This window comes from Amaranthus tricolor, chromosome 4, assembly GCF_026212465.1.
Source record: "Amaranthus tricolor cultivar Red isolate AtriRed21 chromosome 4, ASM2621246v1, whole genome shotgun sequence".
NCBI lineage: Eukaryota > Viridiplantae > Streptophyta > Magnoliopsida > Caryophyllales > Amaranthaceae > Amaranthus > Amaranthus tricolor.
Genome location: NC_080050.1, coordinates 28293706 through 28309811, shown reverse-complemented (window position 1 = coordinate 28309811; position 16106 = coordinate 28293706). Strand labels below are relative to the sequence as shown.

The 16106-nt window shown below is 34.7% G+C and overlaps 1 protein-coding gene across 2 annotated transcripts; it reads left to right on the top strand.

Moving 5' to 3' along the window:
• The first annotated feature begins 212 nt into the window (after positions 1-212).
• Positions 213-14880, top strand: LOC130810201 (ubinuclein-2). 2 transcript variants are annotated; one of them, XM_057676176.1, is made up of 13 exons: positions 213-1108; positions 2341-2427; positions 2575-2667; positions 2915-2991; positions 3448-3985; positions 4583-4682; positions 4782-4891; positions 5042-5128; positions 6438-6563; positions 7845-7979; positions 8082-8129; positions 9466-9567; positions 13528-14877. In XM_057676176.1, the coding sequence occupies exons 1-13, from the start codon at positions 830-832 to the stop codon at positions 14047-14049; spliced, it is 2304 nt and encodes a 767-aa protein (XP_057532159.1). In that variant the 5' UTR covers positions 213-829; the 3' UTR covers positions 14050-14877. The 2 variants fall into 2 exon arrangements, with proteins under 2 accessions (XP_057532159.1, XP_057532160.1); XM_057676177.1 differs by lacking the exon at positions 2341-2427 and having other exon boundaries at positions 13528-14880.
• Positions 14881-16106: the final 1226 nt, after the last annotated feature.

The following is a 16106-nucleotide window of genomic DNA, read 5'->3' as shown; positions in this document are numbered from 1 at the left end:
CAGTTTGATCCGGTCCGATTCGAAAAATTTTCGGACCGAAATTTCTAATTTGGTCTGATTTTGATGTTAGACCAAACCGAACCGAACCGTGTTCACCTTCCCACTAAACTATACTCAGTATTTCTTATGACTAATTTCAACTAGAGTAGTTTAGTGGAGTATAATTGAACCAAGGGTCCAAACACCAAACTCCGAACTCCAAAGTCCATTACATAGAATATGTGACTTGCACACTTATATCACACTACCTCCTCCATACTCCTAAACTCCTTATGTTTCACCCAAAAATTTAAAGAGTAAACAAAACCCAAGTTGACAATTCCATTACCCACAAAATCATGATTAAGCAAACTCCAAAATACCCTAAAATCATTCATTTACCCACATCCCCAATCTCTCTAAAAACACCCCCAATTCATCCAATTCCCTCTTCTCCCTTTCATCACTACTCCATTTTTCACTCATCTTACCAATTACCCAACCCAAACAACCCATCTTTCCACCATCTTAAGACCATCCCTTTTTTTTTTTGGTTCATACCCAACAAATTTTTCCCTCTTTGTTAAACAATAGAGATTAGAGAATAGAGAAAAATTGAAAGCCAAGGAAAAGAAAACACGGCAAGGTAAAGCGCATTAGCGCAGCCGTCGTAGCGTTATGACGAAGACAGCGTTTCTTCCCGGTTAAAACCCTTTACCAAAATTAAAAATCCACATTTATTTCTTCTTCGAAACGTTTCGTATATCCCGCCATTGTTAACCTCCTCTAATTTATCGATCCTCTTTCTTCTTTAATTGATTTTTCTCTAGGGTTTTACCTTTGTTTTTCAATGGTGGAAGGTGGAACTGTTGGTGCGACGTCTTCGACGTCAGCGTCGGCGTCGAGAATGACGTCATCGTTTATTAAAGTTGGAGACCGTACTAGGTTTACAGTTGAACTTAGACCTGATGAAACTACGATTGTTTCTTGGAAGAAGCTTGTTAAAGACGCTGCTAAAGCTGAAGGTACCGTCGTTGCTTCTTCTTCTGTTGAGCCTGTTGCTGCTTCTGTTGCTCCTCAGCCTCCTCTTAATTCTGTTCCTGCCACCATCGAGTCTCGCCTTGCTCCGGTATTTCTTTTGGACTTGGATTTTGTTTTTTTATTTGGGGGATTGGATTTTGCAATGCTGAGTAATGTTCGTATTTGTAAGTTCAATTGCTTGCGTTATATTGTTGAATTGGATGATTAATTTGTTTATTTCTGTATTGCATTGATTTTCGAAATTTTGTTAGTAGTGAATTTCGGATTGTTATTTATGTTTGGTTCTTTAATGTGTTTAGAATTTGTTGAATTGCGGTTTTGTTGAATTGGAGAAGTGTATTCTAATGCTAGGTGAATGACGAAAAATGATTGTTCAGGATTCTAATTAAATTGAGAATTACCATTTGAGAAGCATTTCTTTTAAGTTCTTTTTTTGTTCTTGTGTAGTATGATTGTCTTGGCCTATGGAATTACTACTTGTGTTTTGATTTAGTTAATGAACTTGATTATGGGAAAGTGTATCTAGTTGTGATCTCTGCTTGAATGTGTGTTATTTAGATGGTGGTATTTAGTTATTGTTGATCTTTAATTCATTGAAATTTAGTGATTGTTTATAGTCGATCTTTAATTGATTGAATTAGCTGTTCTTAGCTAAATTTTAACTTGCAGAATTCAATTGTGGAGAAATAGAAATCCTTGTAGTAGTCAATTGACACATTTCATACATACATAACTGAAGCATTTATCATTTGTTCCAACTAGATGCTCTACTAAATTTCTTGAGATTAGATGCATACAAGCAATATCTTCTTTGGGAAATAAGGCTTGCCTTTATCATAGAACTGTTAATTGGCTTGTTTCTGTCGAGTGTACTCATATGTCACATCCTCTGCTTTTTTTATGTCTTAGCATAGTTGTCTTTGTCTATATTTTCCGTGAAGTGACATTGCAATGTACTTGATTTGTTTTTGATGTTGTATTCAAATGCTTTGATGTGGGTATTGGTCAAAGATATATGCTTTGCATCCTTTGATAGAATTGAAACAGCTTGTGTCTGTGAGAATAAAAAACCCTTCATGTTCAAAGATGTTAATGGGTGTTGATTTGCCTCGTCTGGCATTTCATTTTCTTAAAATTAGTTGGTTGTAGATCGTGGAAGGATTTTGTTCTCCTGATAGTTGTTGGCGATGAGTGAGAAGATTCTTGGAGTACTGATACCGCTCACCTGTCTTTGATTATTCTTTAGATCATACAATTTATTTTGGAAAGTTTTAAGATTAAACAACTGTTAAGAAGCTATTTTGTTTCCCCTATTTTCAGGGACAGCCTGCTACAAATGAATTGAATGATGCACCACCACCCAATCGTTTCAGTGCTGTCATTGAAAAGATTGAACGCCTTTATACTGTGAGAAAATTGGACTGATTAGTGGAGTGATTGGATTTCATGTTAATTGTTCTTTTGGAAATGCCCATCTTCTCAGAAAACTTAGAGATAGCCAGTTGATCGTTCATTGAAGGTTGATTTCTTTTATTGTCAAATTTATCTTCGCAGGGTAAAGATAGTAGTGATGACGAAGACCTTGATGACATTCCAGATGATGATCAATATGATACGGAAGACTCATTTATTGATGATGCTGAACTGGTTGGTCTTTTAGCCCCTTTTTATAGTTCTTTTGTCTACATTTTTAGCTTTTCTGAAACAACCTTTTTAATAGTAGTTTCTGCTTGTTAGTTTTAAGGCTGGTGCTTTATCAAACCCAGTCCTAAAGGGTTTGTACTAGGTTCTTGTTATTTTGGTGCCCCCCCATTTTTTTGTGTGATTGACCATTATTTTTTTGTAGTTACAGTTATTTTTGAAATTGAATGTGCATGTCTGTGCTGTTGTTCAGGATGAATACTTTGAAGTTGACAAGTCAAAGACTAAGCATGATGGTTACTTTGTTAATAGGGGAATGTTGGAGAAAGTGTAAGTGCTTGGCTTTTTTTTTTTTTTTTTTTTCATTTCATATTGCATTTTTTGTCTGCTAGTATTCTGCTGCTTCTAAAATAAGATCAGGAAGATGATTTATGTTGTCATTTTAATTATCTAAAATGAAATGATTTTGTGACCTTTTCAAATTACCATCCCTTTTCCCGTCAAAAAACAATTACCATCCCTTTTTTAAAACTTCTTCTCTGATTGTAGTTTTGTTGTGCTTGTGTTGTATGTTTTTTTGTATCTTCTCCGCAAAATACTTGTGTTTTTGCTAATTTTTTTGTCTTATATTGTATGGAAAATAAGAGCTGATTTCCCCTCACCTGAAAAGGATTGTTTTGGGTTACTTCAAATCTTCAATACCGTCTGAATTGATTTTTAAGCATTTTTATGTTTGAAATAGACTTACTATCTTACTTTAATATATTTTCTCTCTTTGACCTTAAGTGAGCCATTGGAGTCAGTTAGTCAGCAGCCGAAGAAGAGGAGGAGGAAGGAAGTGGCCAAGGCTTCTGGGGATAATCTTGATGGACATCCTGCTAATAAGATCATGAAAGCAGGAAAAAAGGTTGCCGGGAAGTCTGCATTATCAGCTGACAAAGGTGTTTTGCCTAAATCTCAAGGCCCTTTGTTGAAAAGCTCTGAAGACTTAAATTTCCAAAACCACCAGAAGATCACTACTGATGCTAAAGCTTCTTTGGATCCTTCTGTATCTTTAAGGACATCACATGGTGATACATCGTCAGCGTTAATAGAGAACATCGATAAGTCAAAGAGCGGGATATCTTTGGCAAAAAGTTCCAGTGGCAAGCTGAAAGAAACAAGTGAAAATGGCAATAGAAGTGATTCTCTGCATAAAAATCAATCTGTTAAAGCATACCATTTCGAAATGTCTGAATCAGGGGCACAACAGAAGGATAAGAGTGGCATGCGTGAAAGGATAGATCTTAACCTTCCTGACAATAGACAGACTATACCGCCTCTGGTAAGAAGTTGCCTTTTTTGATGGACATAAATTGGTGTTTTTAATGACCTTGTTTTTTGTAGTTGTTTAAGTTTTTTTGATGCTTGAAAAAGTGTTAGTGATTTTTGCGCCACACTTTTTCATTATTCAGATTAAATACCCATGCTTTCTGATAATTGGTACTGAAAGTGTATTTTTTAAAATAAAGTGCTAAATAGAAGTCAAAGCTTCCCCTATAATACTACTGGTTTCCATCGTCAATTCTTTTCTGTTTGCCTGCTTTGTACTTTCAAAAGAATTATTTAATGCTTATCTTGGATATCTCTGTTTGACCTTACTATTGAAACTTTATATTTTACTATGATCCTTTGGCCCTTGTATGTGTGTGTGTGTAAATGGTTCCTCTTTTGTATTGATCTATTGTCTGTGGTACATAGTTTTATGTCCACATTGCAGGTTTTATCTTAGTTTTGAAACATGCTCAAGAAGTGATTTCCTGCTATATAACATTTATAGAGTACTTTTTCTCTTAGATGACCAATTAGGACTTCTGATTACATGGATTCTCTGTTTCGTTAAGAACCCATCAGTATTGGTGACTTGGTTTTGAATATGCAGAAAAATTCCCACCTCCAAAAAAAGGAAGGTTCTAGTGTGAAGCCCAAAGCTAATCTGTTGGAGAAGTCCATTAGAGAATTAGAGAAGATGGTGGCAGAATGTGAGTAGCATGCTATCAGGCAATTGGTTAATTATACTGATCATGATACTATATCCTATAGTATTATCCAGATTTTAATTTAATTCTTCAACCTTGCAGCAAGGCCACCAGCTCTAGATGCTCAAGATGCCGATTCTTCAGGGCAGTCTACCAAGCGAAGATTGCCTCGAGAAATCAAGCAGAAGCTTGCTAAAGTTGCTAGATTAGCGGTATATATGCATATCTGAATACAATTTGTCTCTTCTTGTCTTTGTCTATTTTCTTTCTTTCTAAATTATGTTACCTAATGAGGTGGCATCTTCCAAGTGTTAAATTTTGAGAAATTTGAGATTTGAAGCCCTTTGTTCTTGAGTTTGCAGCATGCAAGCAATGGTAAGCTGTCGAAAGAACTTCTAAACCGCCTTATGGGAATTCTTGGGCATTTAATGCAAATCAGAACACTGAAGGTAATTTTATGCGCCTATGTATGTGAAGTTGCAACTAATGTTTGTAATCAAGGGTTAGTCGGACAACCTTTTTGTTATTACAAGAATAAGGTTGTGTGTATGTGACCCCTGCTAACCCCGACTAGGTGGGAGCTGCTTCGTGGCATTGTGTAATGAAATATTTGATTAATGCATAATTGATGTTTCTTGGTATTGAAATTTCTTTTATGAGCTTTGGTGGAATTGGTTATGTGTGCTACATTAAGTGTGTTACATTTGAATATGCGATCCCAATATATTTTTGAGAAGGAAAAACTTCTATTGATGAGGAAATACATCAGATATAAATGGGAAGAGGGTCCCAAGAAGCAAATAAATATAGCTATGTATCAATTCCAATTGTTTTTGCATAAATCATCAAGAGGGCAATGGTTTCTTATTTAGATTGTGCTCAATTTGGAGTGTGCATTAGTCACAAGCGGAGAAGAGTGAATTTGGAAAACTATTTACAATCTGATTGAGTAATATAAACTGAAATGTGAAAACCTGAGAGCTGTTTGGCTGAGGAGATTTAATAATTTGCTACCATCACAACTACAATTACCACCACCACCAACAGAAGATTGCCATATTACTATCTGCACTTCGCTTTTTTAACAACAACCGTGGCAAGTAGTAGCCATTAAACATCAAAATCACCTCAACCATTATAGCCATTACAGACAATAAATCCTAACCCCAACCCAACCCAACCCACCAACACCATAGAGGAAAAGTAAATATAAAAACATAGCTTATTGGGAGGATAAGATTTGCATGATTAGGTCGTGATATGGTCAAATAGAACCTTTAACCTTCTGAAATTCAAGTGTTGGTGCAACGACCAATTTGTGTCTTCAATGCATGGTAAACAAAAATGAAAGACCGCACCACTGGTGCTGAATAAAGATTTTTTGCTTGTAGATCTCACAGTGCCCAGTGGGTGGCTATATAAGTTATTATGGTGTTTGTGGTTGACAGAGGGCTAACATTTTCTAGATGCTCATTCCATAGGGTTGCTATTTTTGTCTCAATCATGATAATGACTGGTTTTTTGTTTCATGATACTAGTATCACGACAATTCTTATGTTCTATAACTTTTTGATTATGGTCTATTTCATTAGAAGCGGCAAGCCTTGGATAAAATAAAATAGGAAAGTTATTATGTTAGTTTTTCTGGTTTATTCATTTCATCTGTCTTAGCTATATAGTTGTAGTTCAAAATTTTATGAGTTGGATATGCAGATATTTTATTTCATTTGAAGCATATATTTCTCTTGTTTTGAACAGAGACACCTGAAAATAATGGTAACCTCGGGGTTATCTGCAAAACAAGAGAAAGATGACAAATTTCAACAAACAAAAAAGGAAGTTATTGAAATGATCAAAACGCGTATGCCTGCCCTAATGTCTAAGGTAATAATGTGCTTTTAACATTATCTCAATTTGCGTTAGTGGGATGTTTTAGTTGCATAACAGAATTCTCTCAATATAGTGCATTTGCTATTCTATATTTTCCATCAAAACTCCCGTATGTCATCCCTCACTCTCCTCCTTATCGTGAGACCATAGCAATTGATGGTGATGGGAATTGTTCTATCAAATTTCTTTGCCACCCATGATTGCTATCTTTTGCTATTGGTTCAATCTTCCTCTGTTTGGTAAATGCTAGAATAGTGATCCAACTTAGTCGGATTTTGTCGATGGTTGGCTGATCAATTTTTTTTATTTGCGGCCGCGGGTTCAAAATTTCGTATGTTGTAGATTGCCCTCAAGTTGTCTGAAAAGATTTATGTTTTTTCTGTTGGTAAACCACTAAGGGAACTTTCTTTATCTAGTAAAGGTTAACTTTCTAAAAAAATTTATAAGCTAAAATTTTAGCATGAGTAGAGGTTTGCATTTATTAGGATAATTGAAATTTACGAAGACTTGAATAAACAGTGCTGCAACCCTGCACTGTTGAAAGTTGATTTCTTTTATGGAGTATTAAACAGGAGTAATTGTTTGACAGAACAAATTTGTATCATGGAGCTTGTGATATGAAGTGTACTTACAAGTTATTTTGAGCTGGATTTTTTTTTTGATAATGAAAAATTTTATTAATGAAGAAACTACAATAGTACATTATAAGGATGAGAGATCCCTGGATAGTTCAGCTATCTAACCACATTAGTACATTCCATTCTCCTGTACATAGCTCGTTTAAATAACAATGTTGAAAGAGGTCATTGGCCTTAGCCCATAAAAAGGCTGAAAAATTTGCCTTGTCCCAAATAATTTCTATAGACAAGAATCGATCGTTAAAAATTTGCCTATTTCTTTCAAATCAGATAGAACATAGAATTCCATAACAACAACATATCTATAATTTCTTGAAATCTCTATTGCCACCAAACCCATGAAAATTAGTAAATAAGAAATCCTTAATTCTTCTTAGAGCAATCCACTCTTCCCAACCAATCTCAAAAAGCCTAGTCCAAAGACCATTGGCAAATTCGCAATGCATAAAAAGATGATCATTATTTTCTCCCTCCTTCAAACAAATAATGTATATATGTGGATTCAAAGACTTATCGGACCTGTAAAGTCTACAACATACTTGAAGCAGTAATTATTATCTGTTGGTCAAGTTATAGTCATTACTACTATGAAAAAGTCAGGGCATCATTTGTTTGTCTATGTTGCCTGTCATGGCAGGTAGCTGAGCAACAAATTGGAATGTCTAGTGATATTCAAGATGGTGGTAGTTCAGAAAAATCTTTAAAAGGGCAGATTTGCATGGATACCACACTGGAGGACAAGATATGTGATCTCTATGATATATTTGTCGATGTAAGATCTTTCATACTCTATCATCTGGCCTTAAAATAATAATTATACTTTGAAGTCATAGTGCTGGAAAATTTAAAAACAAGTTTAATGCGATCTGCTCAGGGACTTGATGATGATGCTACCCCTCAAGTCAGAAAGTTGTATGCTGAGGTATGCTTCTATTTATTGCTCTCCAGTTGTAACTCGATTCTGCTTGCTCAGCTTGTGTTCTTTTTCTTACTTCTATTGAAAATCTCCTGTTCATGATTGCTGTTCTGATTTTTAATGGTGGAATAGTTCTTACCTTAGTTATTTGGCATAAAAGAGCTTGTATCAGTATGAAATGGAACTGTGAAATAACGTAAGTGTGAACTTTATCCCTCTTGAGCAGAATCAGATTGTGAACTGAGCTTTAGTTTCAATATGGAACCTTTTAGTTTCAAAGTAGAGAGTTGGCCTGATGGAGATTACAAGAAGTCGAGGCAACTAAATGTTAACTTGGATATGTGGGTGCAGAAGGATATAAATGAAATGGGTCTACAAGACCATGTAGCACTAGACAAGAGTAAATAAACTCTTATCAATGATCTCAAGAGTGGAGCTTTTTTTGTTGTAGATGATCCCTTTTTTTGGGTTAAACTGTTTAAGACTTGGGCATTGTTCTTTTCTGTTGTATTACCTGGAATACTGGAACCTTCAGGTTTCAACGTTTAGGGCTTATCGAACATAAACATTGGCACGTAGCATTATAGCTATTGTTCCTGGTTGTTTGCATAGCCAACATAAATCTAGGAGCCAGGATCATAAAACTCCTAGGACTCGAGTGCTACTAATTTCTACCAAAGCTGATGCATCATATTTTCTAAGTCTGATACGCCTCGCCCAATCTGTGTAGCTTTTTTGCAGTGTCAGTAGCATTTTTCTCTCCTTTCCACCGTTCTTTTAAATTTAGCTACCCGTATAGCTATTAGATACTAGCACTATGGCCGGGAGCTCTTTGACAGTCGTATATCAGGCTATGTATACTAATATGCATTTGCATCTTACCCTTGGAAAGCTAAACTTACTTTGTTATCTCCCTTGAACTCGTGCGTTAAAAAATTGTCCTTTTCTTCTATTTTAATTCGTTTTCTGATATAGATTGGCCTTAGAAAAAGAGCGATTTATCACTATGTCAATAATCACTTGCTCCCAACCAATGTAAAGTCATTACAAGGATTCTTTATAAAGAAGTGATTGTTGACATCGTGGTTCGAGGATTCATATAGTTTTAATATGCACTGTTGTTGCTATATCTGTATTGCTGGTTGTTAATCTTTGTTTATGAATTATCTCATCATTTAATAGCCAACTGTGACATCTATTTGCTTTCTGCAGAAATCGTACTCATGATAATTTATAATAAAAATGAGTTTCTCTAATTTATTTTTTGTTGCAAAGTAACTACTTGCATTACATGTTTGATTGCTTCATTGGTTTTATTAATGTGTGTCTTTCTATTATTCAGCTTGCCGAACTATGGCCTAATGGAGTCATGGACAATCATGGGATTAAACGTGCTATTTGTCGCGCAAAAGAACGAAAGAGGGCGCAAAATGAGAAGAATAAGGTGTGATGATCTTTGAGTATATATGTATCTGCTGAGCTGTGGATGTCAAAAAGGGTTGCCTATTACAGGCTTTTGACTTTTTACTTTTATTATCTGCTACTTGCTTACTTAACAGTTGATAGAAACATTCTTTCGGTGCAGAGTGCAGACAGTGTTGTCTACTTTTTGTGCACTTACATTGCTGAGTGCTTGCAAAAACTATTTTTGGTGGGTGACGTGGGGTTAAAGACTATATGGTACTTATTTGTATATGGAATTTCTACATTGGTGCATGCTTATGGTTCATATCTCTATTTGATACATGATATCTGACCTGACCGTAATTAGATATGAATTTTTTGGGTGCTTATCTAAAAGCTTGTCGTGGTGGTGCTTTTCCTCACACGAAACATCTTTGTACCGTGTTATGGAGAAATTTTTTTCCTACACTTCATCGCAGATGAAAACTTTCATGATACTCAACAGATTTGTTGCCTTTAATGCTGGATAATACTGTTTTCGTCTCCCAGAAATATTGCTGATCAACTAGACGTCATTTTTTCTGCTACATCTTTTTGTGATATTCCTCTCTTTGCTGCTTGAACTAATCTACCCTGCAACGACTTAGCAAGCGGTTGGAGTTCAAACCATAGCAAGTGTTTTTTTTTTGTGATAGAGGTGTTATTTTGCTTTCCCAAGCACCATAATTTGGACTATGTACCTTTATTAGTTAGAGTTTAAACCATAGCAACTTGTTTTGTGATAAAGGTACATTTCTTTCTCAGGACTATAATTTGGACTTTTACGTTCTTTTTATCAGTATTTCCGTGACCATTTATATGTTTTTGAGTTACTGAGGTTGGTAAGATTTTTTTTGTTTATAGGAGAGTCACTTGCTCCCCTTTCTATAATACTCCTTCCTTCTCTAAATAAAATTGAACTTGGATTTAACAAATAAGGGAAAGTTGATCTACTTATCTCTTCTTAGCCTATGTTTCAGCAAGTCAATATAAAAGGAATCATTCACTGTTGCTGCCTACTAATTTCGCCTTCATCACCACAACCCAGCAAACCTTAACCACAGCTTGATCAGAAAAGCAGCAACTAAGATCTGCCAAACAATGTTCATAAAAGTTTTGACATAATATGGCTTAAAAATCAAGTATTCGAAATTAGTTTTTGGTGGAAAATAGTACTTGGTCAACTGTCAGTGATAACTCCCTTTTTTAAAATTGCTGCATGATCAGATGTATTTCCTGTCGAGAAATTGCATATTTTTGAACTATGCAAGTAGGCTAACATGACTAATGCCAGGAAGAATTTTCTGTCGTAATGTGATTCCATTTGGCTATATCCTTTTTCTAGGACACACCCAATTCTAGCTAATACCTTTCTAGAGAGATACTTCTTCTGCCCCTTTATTTTAGCACCCTTTCATTTAGCACCCTTTCCTTTTTGAGTGAAAATTAGTGGAAAGGGGGATTGGGTTGGACAATAAGACAAAAAAACAAGTGGATGATCGAAATGAGCGGTTGAAATGAAGAGAAAAAATAATTTTGTGGATGAGATTAAAAGAAGAGTCGGACCGTTGCAAAAAAAGAAAAGGGTTTTCAAAATTTGTACGACGGATTAAAATTTAAGTAGTGCAAATTGAGAGGGATAGAGGAAATATATGGTTAAGATTAAGAAGGTTCACACAAATAATAAGTTATTTTTCTTGAGTATGTTAACAAGTTGAATACATCTGATGATAATTGCCTTCGACCGGTACTATTGTGACTTTGTTACTGATCTTTAATTGCAAGAGTCGGTTCAGGGGTGTTTATAAAGGTTAATGTTATTCCTTTTCAAAGTTTATGTGCCTGTGCTTTATCATAGATTCCTATCTGTTATACTTGAGTTGTGCGCAGGTGCTTGAGTTAGAAACTCAATCACATGCCTCTAATAATCTCAAGATGCTGGACGTCTAACGAAACCCCAAAACAAAATTGACTTCACTAGTGTGCGCATGCTGAATGCAGTCATCTAACTCCAATTTATTTACACTTCTTAGCATTATGTTTTGTGTAGTTTAGGAAATATGGATAGAATACGGAAAGGAAACAATCTCCTTAGATACTGCTTTTCCATAGTAAGCAAATTGTTTTGTGCAGTTTAGGAAATATGGATAGAAATACGGAAAGGAAACAATCTCCTTAGATACTGCTTTTCCATAGTAAGCAAATTGTTTTTTTATTTTGTTAGTAACGTGTCAGGTTTCCTAATTGTCGACTGGGATTATCATTATTACAATAATGGAAAAGCCTTAACCCCATCAATATGAGGTCAATATTATCTTTATTAGTCAGAAAATTTCTCTTAGGAGCTTTTTTTCCATAACGCTCTTCTCTTCTGTAGGTTTTACAAAATTTTTAGAGCTGTGAAGATATTTCCTTTTATTCTTATAGAAATTTCCTTTATTCCCTCTTTTTCTTGGGTTTCCTTGTTTCCTCTAGTAATGTTCATTCGTCCGTAGAAATCAGATTTTTCTTCTGTAGAATTACTATTTGTATTAGGCTTCGGTAAAACCATCTTAAGATCTCGTATAAAAAATTATTTAATCTTGTACATTTTATTACCATAGAAGTATTATATAACTGTTGTGGAAAAGTTATGCCCCCTTGAATGGTGAACTAGTCATCCTGTAATCCATGCTATGCTACAATTATAGTGTGTTAGGCCCTAGCCATCTTGATAGTGGACATGAGCAGGGCTCACATGTAATGTGATTTAGTCTATCCGTGCTCAGTGCTCTGCTGCAATCATAGTGTCACTTCTAGCCTGTGAATGTGAATTTCTAGGAATTTTTTAGGGGATTCATACATAAAGACAAAAGAGTTAAATGATTCACTAGAGTTTCGAACATTGTCAGATGATTGGGAGGCAATCTTTTTTCGCTATTGTTTTCCGTTGGCAGATTAACCCTGCATCTATTGTCTTATGAACTACTGTGATTATTTGTAATGAGTTCTTTTTTTCTAAACCATTAGTGGAGTGGAGAGACTTGTTAGAATTTGCAACTTTTTCAACATTTGTTTTACCTATGTATCCCTTATTACTTATTCATGTCTATGACTAAGTGAAGTAGCTTGGAGTTATTTTACTGGATTTATGCCTGCCTACGTATTGGTCACATACCTCCTTCCCCTCATTCCATCTCCCAAGCATTATGCGAGTTTTGTCTTCAGTTGCTCTGTTCTGTGATAGATGCGCTAGCAGTACTTGTGATGTTGTTTTGTAAATCATAGTTTCTGGCTGATTATATGAACTTCTACAGTATAGAAGTATTAATATACCTCTTCTCGTAACAGTAATTGCTAAAGCTGTGAGTGCTGTTGCAACCTAAGATTATTGGCTGAAATGGGCTTACAGTTCTATCCTTGGACCATTGAATATCTTTATTTTTCGAATATTCAAATCCATCATTATTGATTCATTGATTGGTGTTGGAACAGTGTTATTTGCTATGTTCTGTTCTTGTGCATTTCCTTTTTTAACTCTTCGTCATATAGTCCCTCTTTTTTTACACAAAATGATTTACTCCATGTTACCTTAACTTATCCTCACATATATGATTCTTAGCCTTTTTGCTCCTTGCATCACTCTCTGTTCCAATCTGTTAAGTATCTGACTTTCACCGCCAAAGATCTCTATGGGTGACTATGCTTGAGATGAGCTACACCTTTGGGGTGATACCGATACATGAGAATAATTTGGGAATGATCTTCTCTAGAGCTTACTTACTGGATTTGATTGAGAAGGAACTGATTTCAGCTCAGTTGATATGCTGCTGAATTGCTGATCATGTTTTGATAGTTTACGATTTTCGGAATCTTGTACTTCTATCCAAATTGGCTTGGGGAGCTAATTATTGAATCACTATGTTATGAGGAGAATAAGCTTTATTGTTGGTATCTTATATTCTGTATTTCTGTTGTGCAGGAGCACGAGAAAGTGAGGAGGAAGAAGTTGCCTGCTACAAATCCAGAGGAAACTGTCCGTGTTGAGGCTAGTTCAGCAGTTCAGTCACAGTACGTCGATATTAGGTTGGTCTCAGATCCCAGCATGGCTGTTTTAACTCAACAAAATAGATTCCCAACCATCACGAATGCCGCACAGGCAGCTACAGCCGGAATGAACACAAATGTGGCCTCTTCAGTTTCAATACCCTCAACACACATGCCAAATGTCGAGCGTTTGAAGCAAGAAAAAGTGAAAGCCACACACAGCAGTTCTTTGATAGACGGTAAGATTGTCGATGTGGGTGTAAAGAAAAAAGTAAAGAAGAAAGCAGAACATGTAATGGGAGAGCTACCTTTGCGTCCAGAAAAGTTATCGTCTCATCAAGGGGATGATAGACAAAAACAGCAAAAGCATACTGCGGCTGCAGGACAAGTTCAGAATCCTGCTCATGCTGCTCACAAGTCAAGTTACAATGAGTTCCGATTTGAGCCACTGACGTAATAACACCGTAACATGCTGTGTGACAAAGTTGATTTTTTGTTTTCTTTTTCTCAGATCATTTTCCTCAATCCTCGCCTTCAGATTTAGTAGTCTTCATCAGGTGAGTCTAGCCAGTTTTGTAAAAATTTACCTAACTTTCTGGAAACACATTTTTAATATTGAATAGATGTAACGTAGAGCTGCAGCTGGTTAGCTGAGTATACATCCCTTTATAAAATCCCTATTTTCTTGCGCGTTGAACGGCAAGTTCAATCGAGCACCTTGCGATTGTTTTGATGATAGAAGTACCTTGCTACATAAAGACACCAAAATTTGATATGAATGTATAATAATTAACCTAGTTACAAAGTAACATAAAAACGTCTAACGTCTCCTTATACGCCCCCTCTTCCCTCTAGGTGGATCAAATGGCCATACCCAGCTTGATCGATCGATCATGTCATAGCACAATCCTTACAGGCTAGCAAAGTTTTGTGAGCATAATCGAACTCCTACTTCCGAAGGCAACTGAACAGTAATTTGACACCTCTGTGCTACATCAACCATGGCATGTGCCTGGATTTTAAACAATTAGTATGTGTAAACGAGTTAAAGGACCCTTAAAATCCGCGTTCTATTAGTATTCAAAACCCTTAATCCTTTTTGATTGGTATAAGGTTTAATTTGGAGGGTGTTACAAATTGTGTTAATTATTTATCATTTAAAAAGTAATTTTTTATGTTAAAATTCACACTTTAAATATCAAAACACTTGTCTTTTAACACAAATTTTTTGAAGAAACGGTCCCGTTGAGAGACGCATCCTTCTGAATCGGGCTAATGTTTTATTGAAAAAATTTTAAACATCAAAAAAGCAAGACACACACTTCTTTTCTTCCAGTCAATTTCTATTCTTCATGGCTACCCCTTCTTCAACGTCAAATATCCATGGTTGTCCTCCTTCTTCATCAATTATCCATTATTACTTTTCTCCTTCTATTCTATCAAGCCATTTATAGATTACCCCCTTATTCTCTAATTTTGATTTTCATCAATAAATTAGAAAAAATTTGAATTATGATTCATTTAGAGTATTGTTTCAAGTCTTTTTTTCATTGTTAAACCTAAAATAGTTTAAACCTTTAATTTTCAATTATGAAAGCATTTCTTATTGAATTTCTTTTCATTTTGCGTTTTTAGTTTTTCGTTTGCTAGTCTGATTTTATTTTCATTCATTTACTTCTTCAGGTGATTATTTCTTTGGTATTTCTTTAGTTAATTTTTAATTCTCGACTTTCGGTTGGTATTTATAAATATTAAAAGTAGGTATTTTAACGGGATAAAGGAGGTATTTTCAAATATTGTATGTACTTTTTAATTACTAAAGTAGATGGTTTAACTCTTTAAAGTAGATGTGTTTACATATTAAAATATGTATTTTAAGTATGTAAGTATGGGTTTTTAAATACTAAAGTAGCTATTTTTAAGTATTTAAGTAGATGTTTTAAAGTACTAAAGTAGTTTGTTTTAGGTGTTAGAGTAGTTATTTTAACCATTTAAAATACATATTTTTAAATGCTAAAGTATGTGTATTAATAATTTAAGTACTTAAGTAGGTGTTATAACCATTTAAAGTAGATAGTTTTTAGTACTCAAATAGGTGTCATAACTATATATTTAAAATAGATATTTTTAAGTACTATAGTATGTAGGTGTTTCAACCATTTAAAGTAAATATTTTTAAGTAATAAAGTATAATTTTAACTAACAGAGACTAAAAACTGATGCGGATTTTTGATGGTCAAAATTACTATATTGTAACACACCAATTTATACACATGATATTTTATGGTAATAAATAGGTTATCAAACTAAACAAAGTAGTTGTTTTAGCAAATCCATATATTCTAACAAAAGTCCACTTTTTATGTTCATTTTTTTTATCATCATCTTCATCCTGCAACTATGTTCATCAGCATCGTCAATATCATTTGTTCACCATTTCTTTATTCTTTTATTTTTAAATTTATATACTTTTGATTGCTTTTACAAAGTTATTTGATTGATTTTGAAATGTAA

Bases quoted from the DNA above. Each gene is read 5' to 3' on its own strand.
- LOC130810201 (XM_057676176.1), top strand. From the start codon at position 830: ATGGTGGAAGGTGGAACTGTTGGTGCGACGTCTTCGACGTCAGCGTCG. The intron at 5,129-6,437 runs GTAATTTTATGC...TGTTTTGAACAG, and splicing joins TGCAAATCAGAACACTGAAG to AGACACCTGAAAATAATGGT. The intron at 7,980-8,081 runs GTAAGATCTTTC...CGATCTGCTCAG, and splicing joins TCTATGATATATTTGTCGAT to GGACTTGATGATGATGCTAC.